Source organism: Elephas maximus, chromosome 9 (genome assembly GCF_024166365.1).
Source record: "Elephas maximus indicus isolate mEleMax1 chromosome 9, mEleMax1 primary haplotype, whole genome shotgun sequence".
NCBI lineage: Eukaryota > Metazoa > Chordata > Mammalia > Proboscidea > Elephantidae > Elephas > Elephas maximus.
Window position 1 is genome coordinate 92,585,603 of NC_064827.1, and position 27,411 is coordinate 92,613,013.

Sequence of the window (27,411 nt, forward strand, 5' to 3'; positions counted from 1 at the left end):
GTTCTTAAGGAAGTAATGCAAAGATTTCCCCTTGTGTCTTGTTGATACTGTGAAATTCATCAAAGGAGAAAAGTGCAACTTTGGTCCACTCCCCCTCCAAGTGCACCTGCAATTCAGTCGCATAGGAATTGCATTTTATTATATAATAAGAGATAATAGGTGTAAAAATGTACACATAAAAGCTAAGGCTTTTGCTGTTATTATTAATCTGATTACAGACATTTTGGTAAGCTACTTGAACATAACACTGAGCTGTCTCATCCCTTGCAAGTGCCAGGTATAGTGTGGCAAAAGCACACAAGCTACCCTTTCAGACAGACTGTACTTAGGATCCCAGCCCCATCTTGAACTAGCTTTGTGACTTTGAGCACTTGACCTTGAACCTCACTCAGTTCCCTAATCTAGAAATTAAAGATTAGTAATATCTACCACATAAGGATTGTGTTTTGTTCATGAAATGGAATGCATAAAAATGTATATATCCTAGGCATTAGTGCGCTGAAATGGACTGGTATTGGCCACTTTGAATCAGACAATCATATGGTCTACTATGCCAGGAATGACAGCTTGAAGAGAGGAATGGCATTGCATTCATCGTCAAAAAGAACATTTCAAGATCTATCCTGAAGTGCAATGCTGTCAATGATAGGATAATATCCATATGCTTACAAGGAAGACCAGTTAATATGACTATTATTCAAATTTACACACCAACCACTAAGGCCAAAGATGAAGAAATTGAAGGTTTTTACCAACATCTGCAGTCTGAAATTGATCACACATGCAATCAGGATGCATTGATAATTACTGGTGATTGGAATGCGAAAGTTGGAAACAAAGAAGAAGGATCACGAGCTGGAAAATATGGCCTTGGTGTTAGAAACAATGCTGGAGATCGCATGATAGAATTTTGCAAGACCAATGACTTCTTCATTGCAAATTTCTTTTATTCAGTGACATAAACAGCAACTATACATGTGGACCTCGCCAAATGGAATACACAGGAATCAAATTGACTATATCTATGGAAAAAAGATGATGGAAAGCTCAATATCGTCAGCCAGAACAAGGCCAGAGGCTGACTATGGAACAGACCATCAATTGCTCATATGCAAGTTCAAGTTGAAACTGAAGAAAATTAGAACATGTCCACTAGAGCCAAAGTATGACCTTGGGCATATCCCACCTGAATTTAGAGACCATCTCAAGAATAGATTTGATGCATTGAACACTAACGACCAAAGACCAGACGAGTTGTGGAATGACATTAAGGACATGAAACATGAAGAAAGCAAGAGGTCATTAAAAAAAAAAGGACAGAAAGAAAAGACCAAAATGGATGTCAGAAGAGACTCTGAAACTTGCTCTCGAACATGGAGTAGCTAAAGTGAAAGGGAGAAATGATGAAGTAAAAGAGCTGAATAGAAGATTTCAAAGAGCAGCTCGAGAAGACAAAGTATTACAATGACATGTGCAAAGACCTGGAGGTAGAAAACCAAAAGGGAAGAACATACTCGGCATTTCTCAAGCTGAAAGAACTGAAGAAAAAATTCAAGCCTTGAGTTGCAATATTGAAGGATTCTACGGGGAAAATATTAAAGGACACAGGAAGCATTAAGAGAAGATGGAGGGAGTACACACAGTCACTGTACCAAAAAGAATTGGTCGATGTTCAACCATTTCAGGAGGTAGCATATGATCAGGAACTGATGGTATTGAAGGAAAAGGCCCAAGCTTCACTGAAGGCATTGGCAAAAAACAAGGCTCCAGGAATTGACGGGATACCAGTTGAAATGTTTCAACAAACGGATGCAGCACTGGAAGTGTTCAATTGTCTATGCCAAGAAATTTGGAAGACAGCTACCAGTCCAACCAACTGGAAGAGATCCGTATTTATGCCTATTTCCAAGAAAGGTGGTCCAACCAAATGTGGAAATTATTGAATAATATCATCAATATCACATGCAAGTAGGATTTTCCTGAAGATCATTCAAAAGTGGCTGCAACAGTATATCGGCAAGGAACTGCCAGAAATTCAAGCTGGATTCAGAAGAGGACTTGGAACTGGGGATATCATTGCTGATGTCAGATGGATCCTGGCTGAAAGCAGAAAATGCCAGAAAGATATTTACCTGTGTTTTATTGACTATGCAAAGGCTTTCAACTGTGTGGGTCATAACAAATTATGGATATTATTGCAAAAAATGGAAATTGCAGAAAACTTAATTGTGCTCATGAAGAACCTGTACATAGATCAGGAGGCAGTTGTTCAAGCAGAATAAAGGCATACTGCATGGCTTAAAGTCAGGAACGGTGAGTCAAGGTTTTATCCTTTCACTATACTTATTCAATCTGTTTGCTGAACAAATAAACCAAGAAGCTAGACTATATGAAGAAGAATGGGGCATCAGAATTGGAGGAAGACTCATTAACAACCTGCGTTATGCACATGACACAACCTTGCTTGCTGAAAGTGAAATGGACTTGAAGCACTTACTGATGAAGATCAAAAACCACAGCCTTCAGTATGGATTACACTTCAATATAAAGTAAACAAAAATTCTCACAACTGGATCAATAAGCAACGTCATGATAAATGGAGAAGAGTTTGAAGTTGTCAAGGATTTCATTTTACTTGGATCCACTATCAACACCCATGGAAGTAGCAGCCAAGAAATCAAAAGACACATTGCATTGGGCAAATGTGCTGCAAAAGACTTCTTTAAAGTGTTGAAAAGCAAAGATGTCACATTGAAGACTAAGGTGAGCCTGACCTAAGCCATGGAAACCCTGATTGCGTAGTGGTTGAGAACTAAGGCTGCTAGCCAAAGGGTCAGCAGTTCACCAGGTTCTCCTTGGAAACCCTATGGGGCAGCTCTATTCTGTCCTGTAGGGTCGCTATGAGTCGGCATTGACTCGGCAGCAATGGGATTGTTTTTTTTTTTTTGACCCAAGCTATGGTGTTTTCAATTGCCTCATATGCATGAAAAGCTGGACAATGAAAAAAGAAGACTGAAGAAGAATTGACATCTTTGAATTGTGGTGTTGGCAAAGGATATTGAATATACAATGGGCTGTCATAAGAACGAACAAGTCTGTCTTGGAAGAAGTACAACCAGAATGCTCCTTAGAAGCAAGGATGGCTAGACTATGTCTCACATACTTTGGACATATTATCAGGAAGGATCAGCCCCTGGAGAAGGACATCATGCTTCGTAATGTAGAAGGCCAGTGAAAAAGAGGAAGTTCCTCAACAAGATGGACTGACACAGTGGCTGCAACTATGGGCTCAAGCATAACAATTTTGAGGATGGCAGAGGACCCGGCAGTGTTTCGTTCTATTGTACACAGGGTCGATGTGAGTCGGAAATGACTCAACAGCACCTAACAACAACAACAACAGGGATTGTGTGGAGATTTAAATGAGCTAATACTTGACATATAATCAGTAATTCGTAAATATCTGTTTATTTCCTTAGCATTCACTTCTCCCCATCCTGTCCTCCAACTAACTGCTCTGGTAAAGGGTGTTCAGAGGTACAGCGGAGGTGGTTAATGACTTGGTTTCTTCCTTTGAAATCCTAATATCTACTCCTGTTTTAAAAAAAAAGATGCATAGGAAATTAAACCATGGTGCTTAAGAGAAATATATCACCACATCTCATAGAAGAAACTACATCTTCTTCCCCCAGGTTTAAACACCATTGTTACAGAACCTGCCCTGAAAAAACCTACAATGAAGAATTTGAATGCAAAGAGTGCAATCCCAATTGTGGCAACTGTGACCAAAACGAGTGCTACTGGTGTGAAGAGGGCTTCTTCCTCTTGGGTAAGCCAGAAAACGACATTGTAGAAAGTGCAACCAAGGCTCCCAAGGGACAGCACCCAGTCAGGGTAACAGGAGGCCCCAGTGATTGATTTCAGGGTCTTCATGTACTGGTGCCTCTTGTCCAAAGAGAAACTTTAATTTGACTGAAAGTAACCATTAGCCAAGACTTCATTCTGCTTTTATTCCTAAAGTATAATTTATATCTTACTAACTAACCTCAAGCATCTCCAAGCTGATGGAAACAAGGGTGAGCATGGAAAGAGGGTTAAGTAAGAGATGGTCACCTGAAGATAAATGCTTTGGAGTTGAAGTCACATGGAATATCCATGCCCCTTCCCTTGAGACTTAATCCTTATTATATATTCCTATGCAATGTAACAGTTACAAGATCTCTTGTCTTATGCCTCAGTCAATCCATTGACTTTGATGGAAATAGATTGTTAGGGAAGAAATATGCTGTGATTCTTCCAAATGAAGAGTTAATTGTTCAGTGCTCTTGAATTTTTCTGAGGGGAAGAATGGGCAGAGAGCTCACAGTGATCTTCATATATAGAAGTTCATTTGATTTATAATTTTTCAAGGCCTCAAGAATGTCATTTCTTTTTAACCCTTCAAGCCAATGGCCAAAGAGAACTTAGATAAGGTATGGAATTTATTAAAACACATCCTTTGGTTGAAATAAGCTAGTGAGGCCCTCGGTTTCTTTTCGATAAACACAAGCAAAAATGTTCCCTAAGACTCCCTTCTGCCTCTGTAGAACTTGGCCTTGCATAGACCACCAAGCTAAGCTGGCTGGGGTATGTCTTCGTGCTTCCTCTCTGTGTTTCTATGTAGGCGGCCATTGTGTGAAGAAATGTGGCCCTGGCTTCTATGGCGATCCAGAAGTGGGAGAATGTGAGCCCTGCCACCGAGCCTGCAAAACCTGCATGGGCCTTGGCTATGGAGAATGCAGCAGTTGCCAAGAAGGACTGCAGCTTCTGCATGGGAAATGTGTCAGTCCTGCCCAGACCAAAGTGGAAGGCAAATTCTGGAATGGTATGTGCCTCTCAAGAGAGGGATCCTTCCTATGGGTCTGACTTCCTATGGGTCTGACTTCCTATGGGTCTCTCTGGTGCTTGCTGTGGAAGAGGGTAGGAGGCTGTGGTGGCATTTGGCCAGCAGGGGGAACCCAAAGAGCAGCTTATTAGTGGTCTGGCCACTTGGGTTTCTCCCTGATGAAGTCCAACCAATAACCAACCAGCTGCTGTGGAGTAGATTCTGACTCATGGCAACCCCACGTGTGCAGAGTAGAACTTGCTCTATAGAATTCTCATGGCTGTGACCTTTCAGAAGCAAATCACCAGGTCTTTCTTCCAAGGTGCCTCTTGGGTGGTTTCAAACTACCAACCTTCCCAGTGGGAACAAGCACTTAACCATTTGTACCACCCAGGGACTGGAATATATAGAGAGTCATATAGGGAAATGGCCCAAACTACCATTTTCTCAAAAATTTCTAATTAGCTTCTATCACATTCATGTATTTTTTTATTATAGTAAAGGAAATCTAGCCAATGGGGTAGGTTTTTCCAGTTAGACAAGGAAGAACTGCTTCAAAGTATTGGAGCTTACCCTAAAACAACTGATCTTTATGATTAATTATTAGAACTTGACACTGTTCAAGTTTGCCTTTAAGAGTTGCCCTCCCCAGTTACAGATGGGGGAAAATGGGAGGATGGAGAGGGGAAAAGAGGAAGGAAAACTGTGGGAGCTTGGAATCTAACAGCAAAGACCTGCATGTATCTCCTTCTTACCTAAGTCTTTAGAATCAGCCTTCTCACATTTAAGCCTCAGTCACAGGCTTCCTTGCAAGGTAATTACAAACTTTCAGTGACCTCTCCATGTCTGAGGTGATTCAAAACAAAATTCTCTTCTTGTTGGAAAAACCTGATTCACATTCTAGGCAGAGACCCTCATGGAAACAAGATGTTCTCTGTTGGATTCCGAGGCAAGGGTTTGTTGAAAGAGTCACGTCGGGGCGGAAGCAACAGACTCTGAAAGAAGGTCCACACAGGATGAGAGAGTGATAGGTTGGGGGCAGGAGAAAGTCTTGCCAGGTGAGCGAGGAAGGATGTCCATGGCGGCTGTCTACTACGGCAATGTTGCCCATGTGACTAAAGGAAGAGTGGCTCAGAGGCCGTCACAAACCCACCAGCCAAAGGCCAAGGAGAACACAGGGCCTATTTTAGAGATATGGCTGGGAAGAAAATTATTCAGTCCAGATTGGGATACCTTCCATGAATTTAAGCTGAACCAAAATGCTGAAAAAAGAGTTTGTCTGGCATTCAGGCATGTAAGAGGCACCGCAAGCCAAGAGGAAAATGGCCTGATGCTGTGTTCGGAGCTCAGAACATCTGTATTTTATCTGGCGTACCAGATGATGAAAAGGTCCAGGGAGCCAAGAGTCAGAGCAGACTTGATTCCCTACATGATTACCCATCCCTTCAACTGGACTACGCGTTTTGCAAACAGAAATCGGGCTTTGATTGTTCCCCTTTGTTGAAGCACCGCACCCATCCCTCGACAATTTCTACTCTCGAAATGTAATGTTTTTGAAAAGATAAAGGAATTAGTCCATTGGGGGTTGAGCACTAATAAGAGCTTTGGAAGCAGATGAGAATGCTTCTTGTGGCTGGACAAAAGCAATAAAGTCAATGACATGGACACGCTTTTCCATGTCTGTGATCTCTGAAATGAGACACGCAGACCATAGACAGAGAGAAAACAATGTCTATTTATTAGGCAAGGTAAGGCCATCCCTCGGCTGCACAGCATAGTTTAGGCCCTGAAATGGATAGTAAACGGGAAATGCATTCCATAAAGCCCTGGGAGTATTGGAGCTAATGCCTTCATCCTTCCCCACGTCTCCTTAAAAACAAGGTCGAGAGTGTAAGGAGAGAGCAGACAGTTCCAGAGAACAATCCCTAATTAGCCACACCTTTAAGATGATGGAAAGCAGATTGCAGTCATCCTGGGTGAAGTTAGAGGAAGCCCAGACAAATTACACAGTGTATATGAGAGAATGTAGCTGCCTAGGTGGTACCAGCAAGCTTTCTTGCTTTTTTCCATTTAAAAAAAAAAACAAACACAGGTTAAGTTCTGAAAGGTAAACTGGAATCAATTTCAGTCCATTCCTTCACCTGCACCGCTCCCCAGTGGAAACAGCGAGATCATGTTTGCATCCCACGACTATGGCCTGCCACAGGAGTGTATGTCAGCACGTGCTAGGAAGACATCCTTCAAATAAGAACCCATACAAGTGTTCCCTGAACTCCTCTTTTAATAAGATGGCTAATCAGGATGACAGTGACAATGACAAGGGGGCTATAATTCTTTGTCAACTACCAGCGGAGTGGGAACACCTCCTACCCGAGACCAAGGATAGAGATTTCGGCACACATTAGCTCATGCCTGGTAGACCCGCCAGCCAAGAATAAGTAATCTTCAAAAATGGCTGCTCGACTCTCTGTCCTTCCCACCACCAAAATGTCACTGCACAAAAAGTATAGTTCATCCCCAGATTCCCTTTTCCAGCCAGCAACATATTGCGAAGATTACTTGGTCCACTCTCCCTAAATGGCAGAAATCAAACCAATAGTAAGCACGCAGTTAGAGGTTTCAGCACTCACTCAAACATCCCACAAAGCCACCACTGATGGAAACGTTCAGGTGCAGCAAGCCACTGGCTTTGAGAGAAGATGACAGCTTCAGCTGGGTTCCTAAAACCATTGTCGGGCATGGAAATCATTTATTCTGTTACTGTTAAATCGTTCGGATTTTCTTAAGTGGTTTCTTCCCCAGCAGTCCTGGAAAGTTCCAGAAGTAACTCCTGCACATTTTTCTTACCCACCTATTTCCATCACTGATAAAAACCATGTTTATAGCAGGCTCTAATTAAATATTCTGATGACAGCCTAATCCACAAAGCACAGGCATGGTGAGTTATCTTTTTATCTTTGACCACATCCTAGCAATGGATCATTTGCCTGCCTTTTGATCTTATAATTCCTGTGCTGGGGAAAAGTCTGGAATCCCTGAGTCAGTTGCAAACACTGAAACCTACTCACATGTGGAAGAAAAATCTCAAAAACGGGGAGATACGTTTACTAATAGTAACGGAACATGAGAGAACTTTAAAGATGCCATGAGAGTCTGGTTTCTAGAAGGACTTTGAAGAGATGTATACTGTTAACCTCACTTAACTTAGAAATGGGGAATCATATTTAGTCCCTTAATCCACCAGAGCTCCGAGTGCAGGAAGGGCCTGTCGCTGGGTAAATAAGGCAGCCTTTTGAAATCTTTGGCCCAGTGGTGTGATGGAACATTTGTGTCAGCTTGTGCTAACTGTTAAATATTCAAGAATTTTTTAAATCAGTTGGTAAACCATTGGCAGCTTGAAATCAGCCATAATGGGAGTTTTTACACCATGGAAATTGGCAAACACTACAAATCAAGTTTTTTGTTTTTCCAGAGAGCTGGTTAACCAGCACACCACCGCTTTGGCCTCCATCAAACCAACGTCCAAATTCATTACTGAAAAATCACCTTAGTGAGTATGAGCTTTAGAGATAGACATAAACCAGAAAATCAAACGGGTTGCAGTGGAGTCAATTCCAACTTATAGTGACTCTATAGGACGTATTAGAACTGCCCCATAGGGTTTTCAAGGCTATAATCTTTACCAGAGCAGGCTGCCATATCTTCTCTCCCATGAATTAGCTGGTGGGTTCGAACTGCCGACCTTTCGATTAGCAGCCAAGCGCTTAACCACTGTGCCAGCAGGGCTCTTCCAGTTAGGCATACCTGAACTGAAATCCTGGCTCTATTATTTACTAGCTATGTGACTTTGAGCAAGTCTCTCATCCTTCCTGAGCCTCAGTTTCTTCATCTGTAAAATGAGGACATGAAACTAAGCCACACAAAATCATCGTGAGAATTACATGAGAGAAGACATCGAAAGCTCCCCGCACATAACGTGCACAAAATAAAAGGTAGTCTATTCCCTAACCTTCAGCCTGATCCAATTTGAACACACAAAATACCAGTCCACTTTTCAAAGCAACCTTCTTTAACTCATGAAAAAAGCAATTATTGAAGCCTAGGGAGTAATATAGGTCTGAGGAAAATAATAGCCCCCAGAAAGAAGACAGGAAATAATGGCCAGTTGGGATGCCTAGTAGCCAGGCAGAATCCTGACTTAATCAAGAATGTATATTCACAAAGATGTTCACAGCAGTTTTATTTATAATAGCAAAAAAAGGGGGGGGGGCAAATGAAAAATGTAAAAAAAGGACAAAAATTAAGTGAATTATGGTTCACATAAATAAATTTGCAAACCACTAAAAATGATGCCATTAAAAAGTTTAATGACAGGATAAAACTCCTATAAGATATGTAATATTAAATGCAAAAATTTAGGGTCATTATTATATATGCAAAAGATGTTAATGATTATATATATATATATATATACATATAGGTAATTATACTCACATGTTCAGTATAAAGATGGGAAATCTACACGCCAAAGTACACATAGCAGATATTACTGGGTGGTGGGATTATGGGTGAGTTTTATCTTCTTCATTATCCTTTCTGAATTAAAAAAATAAAACACTTTATTTCTTTTAATAAAAAAGAACCTGTGCCCACTGCAAGCCCATCTTTGGTGAAGAACCTGCTGCAGGAACGACGAAGGTGGAAAGTTCAAATCAAAAGAGGTAATAGGGAAATAGAAGACCATCACAACACATTGCAAGAGACTGCGATGCAGGAGCCAACCCAAGAGACTGGGAAGCAAGGAACAAATGGGGACCCGAAAGTTCTGAGAGAGGTGGAGCAAGGAGGGGTGGTGACATAAAATCAAAGTGGGCACTCAGAGGGGAAAGACTGAGGAAATTCAGCATGGAGATGCCTGTTAACATCTAAGACTTCCTGACAGGCTAAGTGATTATACCTGGGAGGCTATCAAGAAAAGCTTCTGTCCTTGCAGGTCTTTAAGAATTGGCTGCAGAAGCACCTTTTGCCTTCTCTGTCACCGCAGAATGGTTTGAAATAGCCAAGGTTGGAAACAAACTAAACGGTTACCAATAGGAGACTAAGAAACGAAGTCTGACTCAGCCATACTGTGGAATACTATGGAGCCATCAAAAAGATCAGGAGGGGCTTTATATTCTCATAAAGAATGGTGTCCAAAATATATTGGTTTAAAAAAAAACAGGCAAGGCAACGAACAGTGTGAATAGGTAGAGTTTGTACTAAAAAGTGTGAAGAAAAGGCAAATATATCCATTCATTTGCTTCATGTGCCTAGGCTATTTCTAGAAAAAAATAGGCATGGAACTTGTATTGCTGGTTGCTTCTGGAGAAGGGAACTGGGTATCTGGGGAAGAGGATTGGAAGGGAAACTTTATGGTCTTCTTTTGAACATTTTGAACCATGTGAGTATTGCTTATTTAATTTAAAAATGAGAATAAAAAGGACCCCTGCTTTATATACGGTTATAGTTATAGTCATTTCTGAAGGAAAAACATTACACTTCCTTTGTCAGTCTTTTTTTTTTTTTCTTCTGGTCCTGTCCTGGAGTGGGAGGGAAGGGAACTATAATCGAGATCAAATTATACTCACACAAAGATTAGTGAAACTAAGTCACTAAACTTTCAGATTTATTACAAAGCCAATCTTTATAGAAGTTATTATTACACAATGATATTTATGATAAAGAACTCCAGCGAGCTAGGGATGACTTCACCCATTGCCCACACGCAGTTGCTAAGGAGCCATGGTGGCACAGTGATTAAGCGCTGGGCTACTAACCGAAAGGTCAGCAATTCGAACTCACCAAGGGAGAAAGATGAGACAGTCTGCTTCCATGAAGATTACAGCCTTGGAAATCCTATGGGGCATTTCTACTCTGTCCTACAAGGTACCTCCCTGTGAGTTGGAATCGACTTGACAGCAGTGGGTAATTGCGAAGTTAAATGCTTGTACAGAGCCCCCTCTGGTGGAGAAATGAGAACATTACACCATTTTAAACAAAGTGTGTAAAGTATCAAATTGCCAGAATATGAGATATACGTAATTACAGATATACGTGTGTATGGATATGAATATTATATTTATACAAATACGATAATATAAATTAAAACTCATACTTCTATAAACACAATCTAATTTAAAGATGATAAAATCAACAGGAAATCAACACATGGCCTGGAAATATAATATTAAAGACATTCAAGGCGTTCCACGTCCAAGGAATATCCTTTTGTTATCGTTCTTTCAGCACCTTTTCTCATCCATTAAGTAAGCATCTTGACTGATCTTAGGAACAGAATCCTTTGCTACTTATCTTTCTGCTGCCAAGTCTTTCTCCCTTGGGTTAAGTGACATTTGTCAGGTTGGAAAAGCCTTCAGAGAAAGACTTGGTTATGTTGACAGGCAAGCCAACCACTTTTGGGAAAATCCAGTAACTAATATTCCTCTATATGAGGCTAATCTGAGCTCTTCACAGGTCCCCCAGGGAGAGTTCATCATTCACATGGCTATCAGCTTTCGTTAGTCTGCTGGAAAGCAAGGGAAATTTCTTTCTCTATACTAGGAAATAAACTGTCACTCAGCACGGGCAGCCAGATACACACGCGTACTCACATGTATGTCTATTTGAATATCAACTCCTCGACTGCAAGATTCAGTACTTCTTTAACCATGAGCACCAATCATGGTGCATCCCAGTACCACTAAGAGGTGTAAGACAGCAAAGGGAAAGGGAAATAAAACAAAAGCCTCAGAAATGGGGTGGATGGTAACCAATAAGGAAGCCAAGAGAAAGAAGAGGAAGCAGAAAGAACTACCCTTTACTGAGCTATGGTGTTAAGCACTTCAAACACATCGTCTCACTTAGCCTTCACAACTGTCCTATAAAGGAGGAATCATTTTCTTTCATTTTAGAGACATAGAAAGCAGGACTGTGGTTACCCTACCAGTAAGCATCACAGCTGGGATCTGAAGGCAGGTGTGACTAGAGAGCCAACTATGCTAGACTGAGGAGAAGAAAGAAAATGAAAGGCAAGGGAGGGAGGGCCGGAGGGAGGAAGGAAGGAATTATGGAGGGGAATGGTAAAACACCAAGAATTGACTGTCAGAGTCGTTTATATCACACAGTCTGAGCTAGAACTTCTTTTTCTAATTATTAGCCTGTATGAGTCATTTTTTTTTTTTTATGAGTCATGCTGAAACTGAAATGCAAATTCTTGAGTTTTAGTCTAGGTCTCAACACGTATTATTGAGTGGTGTCATTGAGGCTGTTATGTAGTCTTTGAAACTGTCCCATGGAGTTGCTTGGGTGGCTACTGGAGAAGTTTACCCACTGAATGTTCTTGGAGGGGCAGAAAGGAAACTCCTGGAATCAATGGTGTATTAATCTGGGCCAGCCTGTTTAACAACTGACCAACCAAAGAGCTCAAGGGTGGAGCCATTATTTAAATGTTTAACAGTGATTTAGAACAAATTTAAGATGAGGTAAATTTAGGTTGAATTTCACAATGGCTACTCCGATGAAACAGAGAGACCCAAAACATTGACCAATAATAAAATATGGTTTTCAGAGAACAAAAGAAAGAAAGAAAACATGTTTCTCCACAAGAGACCCATGAATCCTCAGTTATCACCTTGGAGTGAAGAGAAGTGATCATCTAAGAATCTTGGGGAAAGATGTGATTACCTTTGACTTGCAAACTCATTCACATGTGTGTACACACACATACTCGCACACATTTTTAATATATGAAAAACATAACATTTTTTAGTCCAAATATCCCCAAAGGATTCAAGACAGCCTTGTAAGATACCATATTCTCTGTCACTGGAAGTTTGCAAGGAAAGTCTTGATAGCGAAAGGGGCAATTGTCAATGCGTAAGAGTAAGGGAGAAAACGAATGAAGTCCACACAGTAGGCAATGGGCAGGGGCTCCCTGTTAGTTAATGTAAAATTGAAGAGATTCTACTTTGGGCAGGAGGGGAGACGACCTTATCCATGAGACTTTTTGTGAACACTGCAGTATGGTGAGCCTGTTCAAAGAAGAAGACTGACTTGTCATTTCTTTCCTTACACAGATATCTTGAGACAACACCAGGCTTGTCATTCTTCTTGTAAAACCTGTAATGGATCTGCAACTCTGTGTACTTCGTGTCCAAAAGGTTAGTGTGGAGTTTGATGGGAAGGCAGTGGCCAAGTCAATTCATTGGATCACGGGTTTATTGGCATCTTTATGTGACGAGGTTTGTAGGACCTTGACCAAGTCCTGTCACGTGTTCCTACCACAGTGGCTACTCTGGAGAAACTCAAGGACCCAAACATTGACTGCCAATGAAAACTGGTTTTCAAAGGACAAAAAATAAAGGTGGGGGGTGAAATTTATTAACCCAAAGACATGATGAAGCTATCGGTTGACTTGGCCATAGATTTGCTAGGATCTGTGGGAACCGCTGGTAGCGTAGTAGTTAAGAGCTACATCTGATAACCAAAAGGTTGGCAGTTTGATTTCACCAGGCACTCTTTGGGACACTTGTACTCTGTCCTGTAGGGTCGCTATAGGTCAGAATCTACTCGACAGCAATGAGTTTGGTTTTATGGGTACTTGATATTTTTACAGATTTCATCACCCTTTTAGAGTGCCTTAGCCAAAGCAAGAGAGCTTAAGGTAGAAAATGGAAGTGGGGATAAATTGCCTGCCTGTTATTTCCTTCTTCATTACTGATACTGAATTTAGGAGAGGAAAAGCAACAATGTAACAACTCAACTAATTATTAATTGCATCATCCTCTATAAAAGTGAAGCATTAAAAGTAACTTCCCAGAATTAGGGGAAGATTTTGTTAACATGGCACATTAACATAAAGTGCGTTATGATCCCATTAAAGTGATCATTATGAAGACCGCATTGGGATGTTCAATGTTAACAGTAAAATGTGGTGCAAAAAGCAAAAAAAGTTGCCATTGAGTCCATTCTAACTCAAGGTGACCCCACATGTTTCAGAGTAGAACTGTGCTCCATGGGATTTTCAGTGACTATAATCTCATGGTAGTAGATTGCCAGGACTTTTTTCCACGGCAGCGCTGAGTGGATTTGAACCGTCAACCTTTCAGTTAGTAGCTGACAGCAAACCGTTTACTCCACCCAGGGATCTTCCTGGGTGTGTCATGATTATAATCATATAAAATATACAAGGTTACACTCAAAAATTGAAAGGATTGTCTTGGAATTTGGGGGTTGGAGTGATTTTTCATGTTTTCTTTAATAATGGTGTTACCTGTTGCTGGTGCTATTGTTTTCAATTAAAAATAAGTAGACAGTCTGTTACGGAGGAGCTGAGTGGAAGAGTTACTACTATGTTGGCGTCTTAATAAGGTAGGCATTGGGAAAGCACAAGGGTAGACCACACCAATAAGACCGATCTACTCAGCAAAGCAAAGCCTATAGTAACCCATGCCCAATATTAGTAGCAAAGTAAAAGGATGAAGGTCTCCTGTAGTCAACTTCCTTTCTAGAGATTTAACTTATCTTGGAAGACTTAGCATCACTAATAAATACTCTGGTAAACCTGAAATAACAGCTCTGGAGACTCAAAGCCAAAAAAAAAAACCCATTGCTGTTGAGTCGATTCCAACCCCTAGCAACCCTGTTGGACAGAGTAGAACTGCCCCATAGGGTTTCTGAAGAACAGCTGGTGGATTCGAACTGCCGACCTTTTGGTTAGCAGTCATAGCTCTGAACCACTGAAATCTCTGGAAAGATTAAAATTGCTCTAGTGGGTGTCAGTTCTCTGTATGAATGTGTGCCCATCAGGACAGACACATGATGGTGGTTCTCTGCACTCTTCACTGTGGCTCTAGGTGCGTACCTGTTGGCTCAGGCCTGTGTCTCCTCCTGCCCCCAAGGCACATGGCCCTCAGCAAGGAGTGGCAGCTGTGAGAACTGTACGGAAGACTGTGCCTTTTGCTCAGAAGCCAATCTTTGCAAAGAGTGCCGGACTCAGCCTGACCACCCTCTCTTTCTCCATAATGGCAGGTGCTACTCCAAGTGCCCCGAGTAAGTTTCCCTTTTCCTTTTCCTCTCTGTTCATGTTCATTCTACTTTGGGGGTAGTTCCTTCTTATTCATCAAAGAACTGTTCTCCTCCCTGGGCACAGCGTCCTCATAAATGCCCTGTCTGGACTGCCTGACAGCTCTGTTGACCACAGCAGCCAAAACTCGCACAAGACAAGATGCACCCTTCTCCCATGTGACTGTTATGTGTATCAATTTTTACTTACGAAAATATGTTCTTTTTTCATCTTGTATTAATGTTCAAGTGTTGTTAGCTCTATTTCTCCATCACAAAAGTAAGGCTGTGATAAACTGTGAAATGCATGGATCTCTTCTAAATGTTTAAAATTAGTGAGATATTAATTATAAATAATACAAAACAAACACACTCATTGCTGTTGAGTCAGTTTCGACTCATGGTGACCCTATATGTGTTACACAGTTGAACTACTTCATAGGGTTTTCTTGGCTATAATCTTTACGAAAGCAGAGCGCCAAGCCTTTCTTCCACGATGCCACTGGGTGTCTTTTAATTGCCAACCTTCCTTTTGGTTAGGAGTTGAACACAAACGACTTGTGCCACCCAGCGACCTAAATAAATAATAATACCAGGGTAATTATTTGTCTATTCCGGATGTTTTCCTTAATCTCATTTCTTATAATTCCTTTGCTCTTCCTATCAACAAACCCTGGTGGCACAGTGTTTAAGAGCTATGGCTGCTAACCAAACAGAAGGCAGTTCAAATCCACAGGTGCTCCTTGGAAACCCTATGGGGCAGTCCTACTCTCTTCTATAGGGTTGCTATGAGTTGGAATTGCCTCGATGGCAATGGGTTTTTTTTTCCCTCTATCAACAGTCCAACTTCCAGGATTTACCTAAAAAGAGTAGGTATGGTCTTAAAAGCTTGCAAGTGTCCCCCTAAGGCACAATAATTGGTATCTCTTCACCTGGACAAAAGAGAAAGAAGGAGAGTCAAGAACAGGATGAGGATATGGAATGTGTGGCTAATTGCCTCCATGAACAATTGCCTCCTTTGCCAGGAGACCAGGAGAACTAGATGATGCCCAACTACCATTACTTAATATTTTGATCAAAGATCACATAGAAGAATACTGATCAAAAGGAAGAAAACACAGAATAGAATTCAAATTCTCATGGACTCCAGACTTTCTGGAGCCACAGAGGGTAGATGAACCCCTGAAACTATTGCCCCAAGATCATCTTTAAATCTTAAACCAAAAATATCTCCTGAAGTCTTCTTAAAACCAAATAATGGTTTAACTTTAGTAAAAAAAAAAAAAAAAAAAGGTCTGCCTTGAACATTATGCTCTTTTAAGAACTATCTACATGGGATCAAATTGACAACAGCAACCAGAAAGATTAGATAGGAACCTTAGGGGGCAGTCAGTTTGCTTTAATGGGGGAGGAACAACTCAGTAAAAGAGGGTGAGAATGGTTGAACAACTCAAAGAATGTAATCAAGGTCACTGAATTGTACATGTAGAAACTGTTGAATTGGTGTATATTTTGCTGTGTATATTCTCAAAAACAACAACAAAACAAATACAACTAGAAAAATAAATAAATAAATAAACAAGAAGTAGGAAGGATGAGTGGAAAAATCTATCAGGAAACTTTTAGCAACAAGCAACCGAAATGCCAAGTAAAATGGCTGAGATGCTCCAGGGTTTATTATCTCACTTAACTAAAAGTTTGGAAATCCAATATTAGTTCAGTGGCCAGCAACATCATCAAAACTCCACAGTCTGTCCAATTTGCCGCTACGCCATCTGTAGTTTGTCTTCTCCAGCCAGCTCCTCTCCTGGTCCCAAGCTGTCTGCTCCAGCTCCAAACATCACCACCTAACGCAGCCACAACCACAGTCTCTCCTTGTTTACCTCTTTTTAAGAGAACAGAAAATTTTCTCAGGCTTCCTTACTCATCTTATTGGCCATACCCTTTTAGCTAAAAAAAAAAAAAAATTTTTTTTTTTTTTTAGTCACCCCCAATTTACCTCATCCCCCTCCTCTTCATCCCTGAGCAACCACTAATCTACTTTCTGTTTCTATGGACTTGCCTCTACTGGACATTTCATATAAACGGAATCATATAACATGTGGTCTTTTGTGACGGTTTCTTTCACTTAGTGTAATGTTTTCAAGTTTCACCCTAGGCTGGGTATTTAAGAAGATGTTAATGAAGGATAGCTCTTAAAGGATTTTGTCAGACAGGAATTTGAGGATGGGGAAGAAAGGGTCAGAGTAAGAAATCACAGTGGGAAAAGGCCATATCAGTAGAGACACAAAATCAGGGAGTCCTGATACTCCCAGCTTCCCACTCTTCTCCAGCCCCATCAACCATGCCCCAACCTCAGCAGTCAGCAGTTATTGTAAAACAAAGGTGAAGGCCAGAAATCTACCCACCAAACTCAATCATTGCTTCCTCATTAACCTCTCCCATGGTGGGTTGAACTGGTTGTCATTACCATTGCCTTACTCATTTGATCATGACTCTCTTTTTCCCAACTTCCTCTTGGACTCTTTGAATGCTTCAGGGATTGATGATGCATAAAAACAAGGCAGAAAGAGATGTAATTTGCTCTTCTCCAATTAGCTGGCCACTTGACACTTCATTCCTCCCAGATTGGGGTTGAACCACATTGGAGCACCGAGCAGATACACAGCGGCCAAGATATTTTGTATTTTTTGAGCAATAGGGAAACTTCTGTAGTCCCTGGGTAGTGCAAATGGTTAATGTGCTCAGCTGCTAACCAAAAGATTGGAGGTTAGAGTCCACTCAGTGATTTGAAAGGAAGGCCTGATGATCTACTTCTGAAGAATCAGCCATTGAGAACCAACCCTACTTTGAGCATGATTCAGCTTGAGCTCAGTTCTACTCTGACACACATAGGGTCACCATATGTCAGAGTCGACTGGACAACAATTGGTTTTTAGAGAAGCTCCTAGCATGTCCTGAAAATCCTGAAGGCTATGAAATTAGGAGCATCTGCCCTCCTGTTTTGAGTAGGGTGATCTCATTACTTCAGTGTCCTTCATCTCTGTGTTGACCAAAAAAGCAGGGGAGATGAAATCTGAGGAATATATACTAACCAGCTTGCCTTGAGAGATGTTGTTGCTATTTCTGAGAAATTGCCCTTTTGGGTGCGATCCATCCTAGAATAGTAATAAGATTTATAACGGAACACCACCTGCAATGACATGGCATCGAGGTATTCAGAATTATTTATAAGCCTCAATAATGGCCACCACTTTTTCAACTACGGTATATGGCATATGTTCATGAAAGAAGAAAGGATTGAGCAGTAACATCTTAGTGACTGTTTAAAAGGCAGCAAAAAATTTAAGATGTACTTAAATTCACCAAATATGAACAGATTTGAGGCTCTGGTGCGAGAAAACCAGTCTTCCTTTAAGCACTGGCTGTGACCGTCTTGGATGTCTGTAAAATATAGATGAAGCTCCAGAACCTTCTGCTTCTGCATTGCATAGATTTATCTGAGCGGAAAGACTTCAACATAAAGTACTTCGAACTTAACAATTCAATACATGTGGCCATTTCTTTTCAAAAGAAATTGTATTTGTCTTCATAAATTTAAAAAAAAAAATACAGTGAAATAAAACATTAACAAAAAGACTTTGTAAATGCGGAGAGAAGACAGCAGAAGACAAATAACAGGGTGGATCTGAGTAGTGAAGGCTGATTTTAGCAAAGTGGCTTTCAGAAAAACACCTTCTCGTGTTGCCTTCTGGCTGCCTTTCAACAGAGTTTCTGGTGTTCACTTATTGTTTAGTTAGCACTAGTCTTCAATGGATTCTTCCCCCCTTGATTCCATTCCTTTCGTTGCATCATCTAATCCACCATCCCCTGACTTCCTTACGAGAAGAATCTGAGGAAGGTTTTTTCATACTGCTTCTTCTCGGGTGCTGTGCTAGAACTACTCATGCTGCAGAAGCTAACCCCTGATGGCCTTGACCAGGCTGAGCGTTGAGAGCCCATCTGGTAAAATGAGTGTCGGGATTTAAAGAGGGCTTTTTTTTTTTTTCTGGCAGATTTTGTTATTGGCTGCAATTCTCCACGCCTCTCTAGATCCACACTGTCTACGTTGTAACTTTGCAGAACTTTCACTAGAGGCAGAATGTACTTCCCTAGCCCTTGACTTTGGACTTGGTTATGGACCTTACTTTGGCCCATGGGATGTTAGCAGAAGAGAGGCAAGCAGAAGCTTAAAATGTGTTTGGCTGGTTGAGCGTGCCCTTTTGTGCTTCTGTCATGGTGATGAGAAGAATATATCCCAGAGCCCCTTGTGCCAGGGAGAAAGAAGACTTGGACCCAACGTGCAGCTTGGAGTCAAGTCCAGGGAAGCCCAGCCTAGATCTCCCTACTCACCGACACATGATCGCAAATATACGATTGTTTTTTTAAGAGGTGGTTTGCCCATGACTCATGTTGACCCTATGCACAACGGAACAAAATGCTGCCCAGTTGCGTGCCGTCCCCATGATCGGTAGCAGACCAGACTGTTGTGATCTGTAGGATTTTCACTGGCTGATTTTCAGAAGTAGATTACCAGACCTATCCTCCTAGTCTGTCTTAGTCTGGAAGCTCTGCGGAAGCCTGTTCCACATCACAGCAACATGCAGGCCTCCAGTGACAGATGTTGCTGTCTTGGGGATGAGGTATATTGGTCAAGAATCAAACCCTGGTCTTTGGAGTGGAAGGTGAGAATTTTATCACTGAGCTACTGTTGCCCTCTGCTGTTATGACAACAGGTGACCAAGAAAGGACTGCTATCGAAAGCAATTGGAATAGATACCTTTGATATCAAAGTTCATTTTCTCTAAACTGGTTTATGATTTTCCTGCTTCTGCAAGTTCCAGCTCTTCTCTTCATCTTTAAAGAAATGTTATCTATACTGCTCTTATTTCCCAAATACTGAGAGGGTTGGGGTTTTATATTCACTGTGTTCACGTACCAGTAAGGGATTTATATGGTGTGCTGTGTTCGTAATTCAGAAATACTCTGTATACAGATATCAGATTTCCCCAGAAGGAAGTGAATCCCACAGACGTGTATTCCAATGACATGTTCTCAAAATATGTTTCATGCTATGTTCTCAAAATATGTTTCATGCTATGTGTGATAATAATAATAATAAACAACAGCTCATTTTCATACAAACCAGTTGATTTTCAAACAAACTAAATATGCAGTGACAATACCTTTCCCTTTTGTTTTATTTTTCTAGACTTTCTTATTAACCACACATTCCCGGTCAGTCTTATCAATGGATTCATTTTGGCTTACCATAGGAGCAGCCCTGTCATTTTTAGGCCTGAGTCCTTTGCCACCAGTTGTGAGGAATTTCTCTAGTGCTTAAGGTTCCTTGGTTGTTCTCTCTCCTCTCTCCACAGGGGCTTTTATGCAGAAGCGGGTCTATGTGAACGCTGCAGCTCACCTTGCAGGACTTGTGAAGGAAACGCCACCCACTGCTTCTCCTGTGAGGGAGGTTTCGTGCTGGAGCAGGGCCTGTGCCGTGAAGCCTGCTCTGAAAGACACGTGGCTGTGGAGGGCGTGTGCAGGCGGTGCCCAGAGATGTGCCAGGACTGCATCCACGAGGAGACATGCAAAGGTACTCAGGAGCATTCCATGGCAAAGTATGGCTCAAGTGAGCCAGCCCGGCTGGGACCGACTCTCAGAGGATGGGGTTTCAAAGAGAACTGCGGGCACCAGTCTCACTCCCTTTACTGAAATAGGTCCATCTCCATGCACATCACTGAGGAAATGAAGAGTGATCCCAAGCCTTTACATTATGCATTCTGCAAGTTAAGAAAAATGAGAGCTGCTTTTTGCAAGATTTCTTTTATACACATGTATTGGAGTCCCAAGGAGCCCCGGTGGCACAGTAGTTAAGAGCGCAGTTGCTAAAAGTCAGTAGTTTGAACCCACCAGCCACTCTGCAGGAGAAAGGTGTGGCAGTCTGCTCCTGTAAAGATTTACAGCCTTGGAAATCCTATGGGGCAGTTCTACTCTGTCCTATAGGGTCACTATGAGTTGGAATCAACGGCAACGGGTTTTAGTTTACCTGAGCGGTGTAAACGGTTACTAGCTGAAACACTGGCAACTCAAATCTACCCAGCAGCACCTGGAAGACGGGTCTAGAGACTGCTTCCTAACACAACAGCCTTGAAAACCCTATGGAACGTAGTCCTACTATGCACATGGGTCCCATGAGTCTGAATCAACTCCAGGGCAACAACAAATTGGGCATGTAGGAGTCCCTGGGTGATGCAACAGTTACGTTTGGTTACTAATCAAGAGGTTAGCAGTTCAAGTCCACCCAGAGGCACATTGGAAAAAAAAAGTCCTGGCAATCAACTTCCAAAAACTCAGCCACTAAAAACCCTATGGAGCATAGTCTACTTTGACACACATGGAGTTGCCATGAGTCAAAGCTGACTGGAGAGCAACTGGTGTGATTTTGATTCTGTTGATTACTTAGTGTGTGCCAAGCACTCCTCAGCTGCTGGAGGCACAGATAAGAATCTAAGGTCCCACATTTTGGGCACAAAATCTTATATTACCCATTGCCATCAAGTTGATTCCAACTCATAACTACCACGTAGGACAGAGTAGAACTGCCTGCCCCATGGGCTTCCAGGGAGTGGCTGGTGGATTGAAACTGCCAACCTTTTGGTTAGTAGCCAAGCTCTTAACCACTGTGCTACCAGAAGGGACTGATACTAAACAACTAGACACAAAGGTAGCTAGAGAGTGTCAGTTGTTATAAAAGATAAAAAGTTCAAGCAGCCATAAGATGCTGAGAATAACACTCTGGCTACAGTTTTTCTCTCTCTCTCTAAAGTTATCTCCCCAAAAAGGCTGTCCAGTGTCCTTCCCAAAATAACACAGATCGTTTATGTGGGGCAGTCCTATCTAAAGTATTCTCTTGGTGTGACCTAAAGGGTTTTCCGGATTCTCCCCCAAATATAAAAGTGAACACAAATAAAAAGAAGTCCACAGTGCATTCTTCATACGGATTAACCGTCTATGCTATTTATTGGTCTACTATCAATGAACAAAGAAATTAATGAAGGCAACAATTCCTAACCTTCTTTCTGTATTAAATACAGTGTGAAGACCCCAATAAATTTTTAAAAATGTAAAATGCTTTTCAAGTTTTCTAAATAGTACCTTCAACATCTCAGCCTTCACTCATCTGTCACAGCTCTACAATTTTTTTGCACCTCCAGGGGGCTGGTCGTTTCAAGGCTTACATGCAGCACTATCCAATTAAGCCACTATCTGTGGCCCCTTGCTCCCAAGCGATCTAGGATGTACTCTGGCAGGGTGAAACCAAGGCAAATGTGCACTGCAGGTGGAAAGAAGCACAGTGGCAGGGAGAGGTCCTAGTCCACTGCAAAGGAATGCATTCCTTTCTTAGCCTCTGAGAGGAATAACTCACTTTTCACTCCTTCCCGGCAGAGTGCATGCCCGATTTCTTCCTGTACAATGATGTGTGCCACCAGTCCTGTCCCCAAGGCTTCTATGAGGACTCCCGCCAGTGTGTCCCCTGCCATGAAGACTGCCTGGAGTGCAGTGGCCCCGATGAGGATGACTGCGACCTCTGTGCTGACACATCCTTGGTCCTCTACGATGGGCAGTGTTTGGACGAGTGTCCAACAGGAACTTACTTTGAAAGAGAAAGTAATGATTGCAAAGGTAAAGACTTCCAGAAAGCCATGGAATCCAGATTTTCTGGAGCCATTGCGGCTCAATGAACCCCCAAAACTACTCTCCTGAGATAATCTTTAAACCTTAAGCCTTAAACCAAAAATATTCCCTAAAGCCTTCTTTAAACAATAGTTTCACTTTTGCACAAAAAGCGTGCACCCTCTACATTTGTTTGCCAACTGCTCCTTTCCCCTGCAAGGTATTTTCATAAATGCTGCTATACTAGATTTTTATGTGTTGCTGTAAAAAAAATTAACATACGATGCTAGCTAAATGCCTCTCTCGGGGAGGAAGCCAATGGCAAAAAAAAAATGTGCACATTATTTGCTTGAAATACCATAGTAAAGAATGTCTGTCTTGAGCGTTGTGCTCCTTCAAAAACTATCTATCTATATGGGATCAAATTGACAACAGCAACTCAAAAGTTTAGATAGGAAGCTTAGGCAGCAGTAAGTTTATGTTAGTGAGGGAAAACGATTTGGAAAAGGAGGGTGTCTTAGTCATCTAGTGCTGCTATAACAGGAATATCACAAGTGGATGGCTTTAACAAAAAGGAGGTCACAAGTCCAAGTTCAGAGTGTCATCTCAAGGGGCAGGCTTTCTCTCTCTCGGTAGGCTTTCTCATCAGTTTTCCCCCAGACTAGGAGCTTCTCTGTGCAGGGACCCCAGGTACAAAATCATATATTACGCATTCTGCTCCTGGCACTGCTTTCTTGGTGGTATGAAGTCCCCAACTCTCTGCTTACTTCCCATTCTTTTTATCTCTCGAGAGATAAAAGGTGACACAGGCCACACCCCAGGGAAACTCCCTTTATATTGGATCAGGATGTGACCTGGTAAGGGTGTTACCATCCCATCCTCATCCTCTTTAACATAAAATTACAATCACAAAATGGAAGACAACCACAGAATACTGGGAATCACGGCCTAAGCAAGTTAATACACACATTTTGGAAAAAAAAAAATTGGGGGGGGGACATAAATCAATCCATGACAAAGGGTGAGAATGCTTGCACAACTTGAAGAATGTAATCAATGTCACTGAATTGTACACGTAGAAATTGTTGAATTAGTGTTATGTTCTGCTGTGTATAGAAGCCCTCGTGGCACAATGGTTAAGTGTTTAGCTGCTAACTGAAAGGTTACCAGTTTGAACTCACCGGATGCTCCATGGGAGGAAAGACCTGGCAATCTGTTCTTGTAGGGTGACAGCCTAGGAAACCCTATGGGGTGTTTCAGCTCTGTCCTATAGGGTTGCTACAAGTAGGAATCAACTCAACAGCACACAATAATGACAACTGCCTGTGTATGTTCTCAAGAACTCAACAAAATAAATTATATATATATATATATGATTTTAAAAAATTAAAAAAAAAGACTTCCAGGAAGCATGGCTGAGCACAGCCTCCCAGGGAGCCTCCCAAGAGTTTGCATTTCTGCCCAGACAAAACAGGCTCTTGGGTTTGCGTAATTCTAGCCCCAGAGCTGTCCTTCCACCCCTTTCCCTCCCATTCAAAGAAGCATACTTTGAATCTGTTCTAATTTATTTTTAAATTATTTAAAGAATTTTTATAAGCCTTAGTCATGTAACTATTATTAGTAAAAAATCCCATCAGCCCTCCTCACCAATGTGGCTGTGAACTGCTGATCAAAAAAGATTCTCACGTGGAGATTTACAACGGAGATAATGAGCCTTCAAGAGTCACCAGAGTGGACGATTGTTATTAAAATGTTAAACAGTGGCGGAGCCAAGATGGCGGACTAGGCAGACGCTACCTCAGATCCCTCTTACAACAAAGACACGGAAAAACAAGTGAATCGATCACATACATAACAATCTACGAACCCTGAACAACAAACACAGATTTAGAGACGGAGAACGAACTAATACGGGGAAGCAGCGATTGTTTCCAGAGCCTGGAGCCAGCGTACCAGTCAGGTACGGCACAAGCACAGAGAGCTGCTCCACCCCCTGAACTAACCCCGGGAGGGGGACCAGCCGGTTCCGCGGGCGGCGTGGGATGCAGCCGGTAGGAGAAGTCCCCGGGAGGCAGTGACTGGTCTTGGAGCAGAAAGAGCAGCGTCCGAGCCGGGGAACCATCCCGCAGGGATTTGGACTGGACGCAGCGGATTTTCTGGAAAAACTAGTTTCCCAGTGATGGCTCGGAGACAACAATCCATATCAAACCACTTAAAGAAGCAGACCATGACAGCTTCTCCAACCCCCCAAACAAAAGAATCAAAATCTTTCCCAAATGAAGATACAATCTTGGAATTATCAGATACAGAATATAAAAAACTAATTTACAGAATGCTTAATGATATCACAAATGAAATTAAGATAACTGCAGAAAAAGCCAAGGAACACACTGATAAAACTGTTGAAGAACTCAAAAAGATTATTCAAGAACATACTGGAACAATTAATAAGTTGCAAGAATCCATAGAGAGACAACATGTAGAAATCCAAAAGATTAACAATAAAATAACAGAATTAGACAACGCACTAGGAAGTCAGAGGAGCAGACTCGAGCAATTAGAATGCAGACTGGGACATCTGGAGGACCAGGAAATCAACACCAACATAGCTGAAAAAAAAATCAGAAAAAAGAATTAAAAAAAATGAAGAAACCCTAAGAATTATGTGGGACTCTATCAAGAAGGATAACCTGCGGGTGATTGGAGTCCCAGAACAGGGAGGGGGGACAGAAAACACTGAGAAAATAGTTGAAGAACTCCTGACAGAAAACTTCCCTGACATCATGAAAGACGAAAGGATATCTATCCAAGATGCTCATCGAACCCCACTTAAGATTGATACAAAAAGAAAAACAACAAGACATATTATCATCAAACTCACCAAAACCAAAGATAAACAGAAAATTTTAAAAGCAGCCAGGGAGAAAAGAAAGGTTTCCTTCAAGGGAGAATCAATAAGAATATGTTCTGACTACTCAGCAGAAACCATGCAGGCAAGAAGGGAATGGGACCACATATACAGAACACTGAAGGAGAAAAACTGCCAGCCAAGGACCATATATCCAGCAAAACTCTCTCTGAAATATGAAGGCGAAATTAAGATATTTACAGACAAACACAAGTTTAGAGAATTTGCAAAAACCAAACCAAAGCTACAAGAAATACTAAAGGATATTGTTTGGTCAGAGAACCAATAATATCAGATATCAGCACAACACAAGGTCACAAAACAGAACGTCCAGATATCAACTCAAATAGGGAAATCACAAAAACAAACAAATTAAGATTAATTAAAAAAAAAAATACACATAACAGGGAATCATGGAAGTCAATAGGTAAAAGATCACAATAATCAAAAAGAGGGACTAAATACAGGAGGCATTGAACTGCCATATGGAGAGTGATACAAGGCGATATAGAACCATACAAGTTAGGTTTTTACTTAGAAAAATAGGGGTAAATAATAAGGTAACCACAAAAAGGTATAACAACTCTATAACTCAAGATAAAAACCAAGAAAAACGTAACGACTCAACTAACATAAAGTCAAGCACTATGAAAATGAGGATCTCACAATTTACTAAGAAAAACGCCTCAGCACAAAAAAGTATGTGGAAAAATGAAATTGTCAACAACACACATAAAAAGGCATCAAAATGACAGCACTAGAAACTTATTTATCTATAATTACCCTGAATGTAAATGGACTAAATGCACCAATAAATTCACCAATAAAGAGACAGAGAGTCACAGACTGGATAAAGAAACACGAGCCATCTATATGCTGCCTACAAGAGACACACCTTAGACTTAGAGACACAAACAAACTAAAACTCAAAGGATGGAAAAAAGTATATCAAGCAAACAATAAGCAAAAAAGAAGAGGAGTAGCAATATTAATTTCTGACAAAATAGACTTTAGACTTAAATCCGCCACAAAGGATAAAGAAGGACACTATATAATGATAAAAGGGACAATTGATCAGGAAGATATACCCATATTAAATATTTATGCACCCAATGACAGGGCTGCAAGATACATAAATCAAATTTTAACAGAATTGAAAAGCAAGATGGATACCTCCACAATTATAGTAGGAGACTTCAACATACCACTTTCGGAGAAGGACAGGACATCCAGTAAGAAGCTCAACAGAGACACGGAAGATCTAATTACGACAATCAACTAACTTGACCTCATTGACTTATACAGAACTCTCCACCCAACTGCTGCAAAATATACTTTTTTTTCTAGTGCACATGGAACATTCTCTAGAATAGACCACATATTAGGTCATAAAACAAACCTTTGCAGAGTCCAAAACATCGAAATATTACAAAGCATCTTCTCAGACCACAAGGCAATAAAACTAGAGATCAATAACAGAAAAACTAGGGAAAAGAAATCAAATACTTGGAAAATGAACAATACCCTCCTGAAAAAAGACTGGGTTATAGAAGACATCAAGGAGGGAATAAGGAAATTCATAGAAAGCAACGAGAATGAAAATACTTCCTATCAAAACCTCTGGGACACAGCAAAAGCAGTGCTCAGAGGCCAATTTATATCGATAAATGCACACATACAAAAGGAAGAAAGAGCCAAAATCAGAGAACTGTCCCTACAACTTGAACAAATAGAAAGTGAGCAACAAAAGAACCCATCAGGCACCAGAAGAAAACAAGTAATAAAAATTAGAGCTGAACTAAATGAATTAGAGAACAGAAAA

The 27,411-nt window shown here is 41.2% G+C and overlaps 1 protein-coding gene across 1 annotated transcript in view; it reads left to right on the plus strand.

The window, feature by feature from the left end:
* The window catches only part of PCSK5 (proprotein convertase subtilisin/kexin type 5), a 492,175-nt gene that overhangs the window by 438,102 nt on the left and 26,662 nt on the right, over positions 1–27,411 (plus strand). Inside the window, exons 26-31 of the mRNA XM_049895206.1 lie at positions 3,693–3,829; positions 4,664–4,864; positions 12,979–13,062; positions 14,758–14,953; positions 20,383–20,600; positions 22,454–22,690. Coding sequence (XP_049751163.1) covers positions 3,693–3,829; positions 4,664–4,864; positions 12,979–13,062; positions 14,758–14,953; positions 20,383–20,600; positions 22,454–22,690 — 1,073 coding nt within the window. The remainder of the gene's footprint in view (positions 1–3,692; positions 3,830–4,663; positions 4,865–12,978; positions 13,063–14,757; positions 14,954–20,382; positions 20,601–22,453; positions 22,691–27,411) is intronic.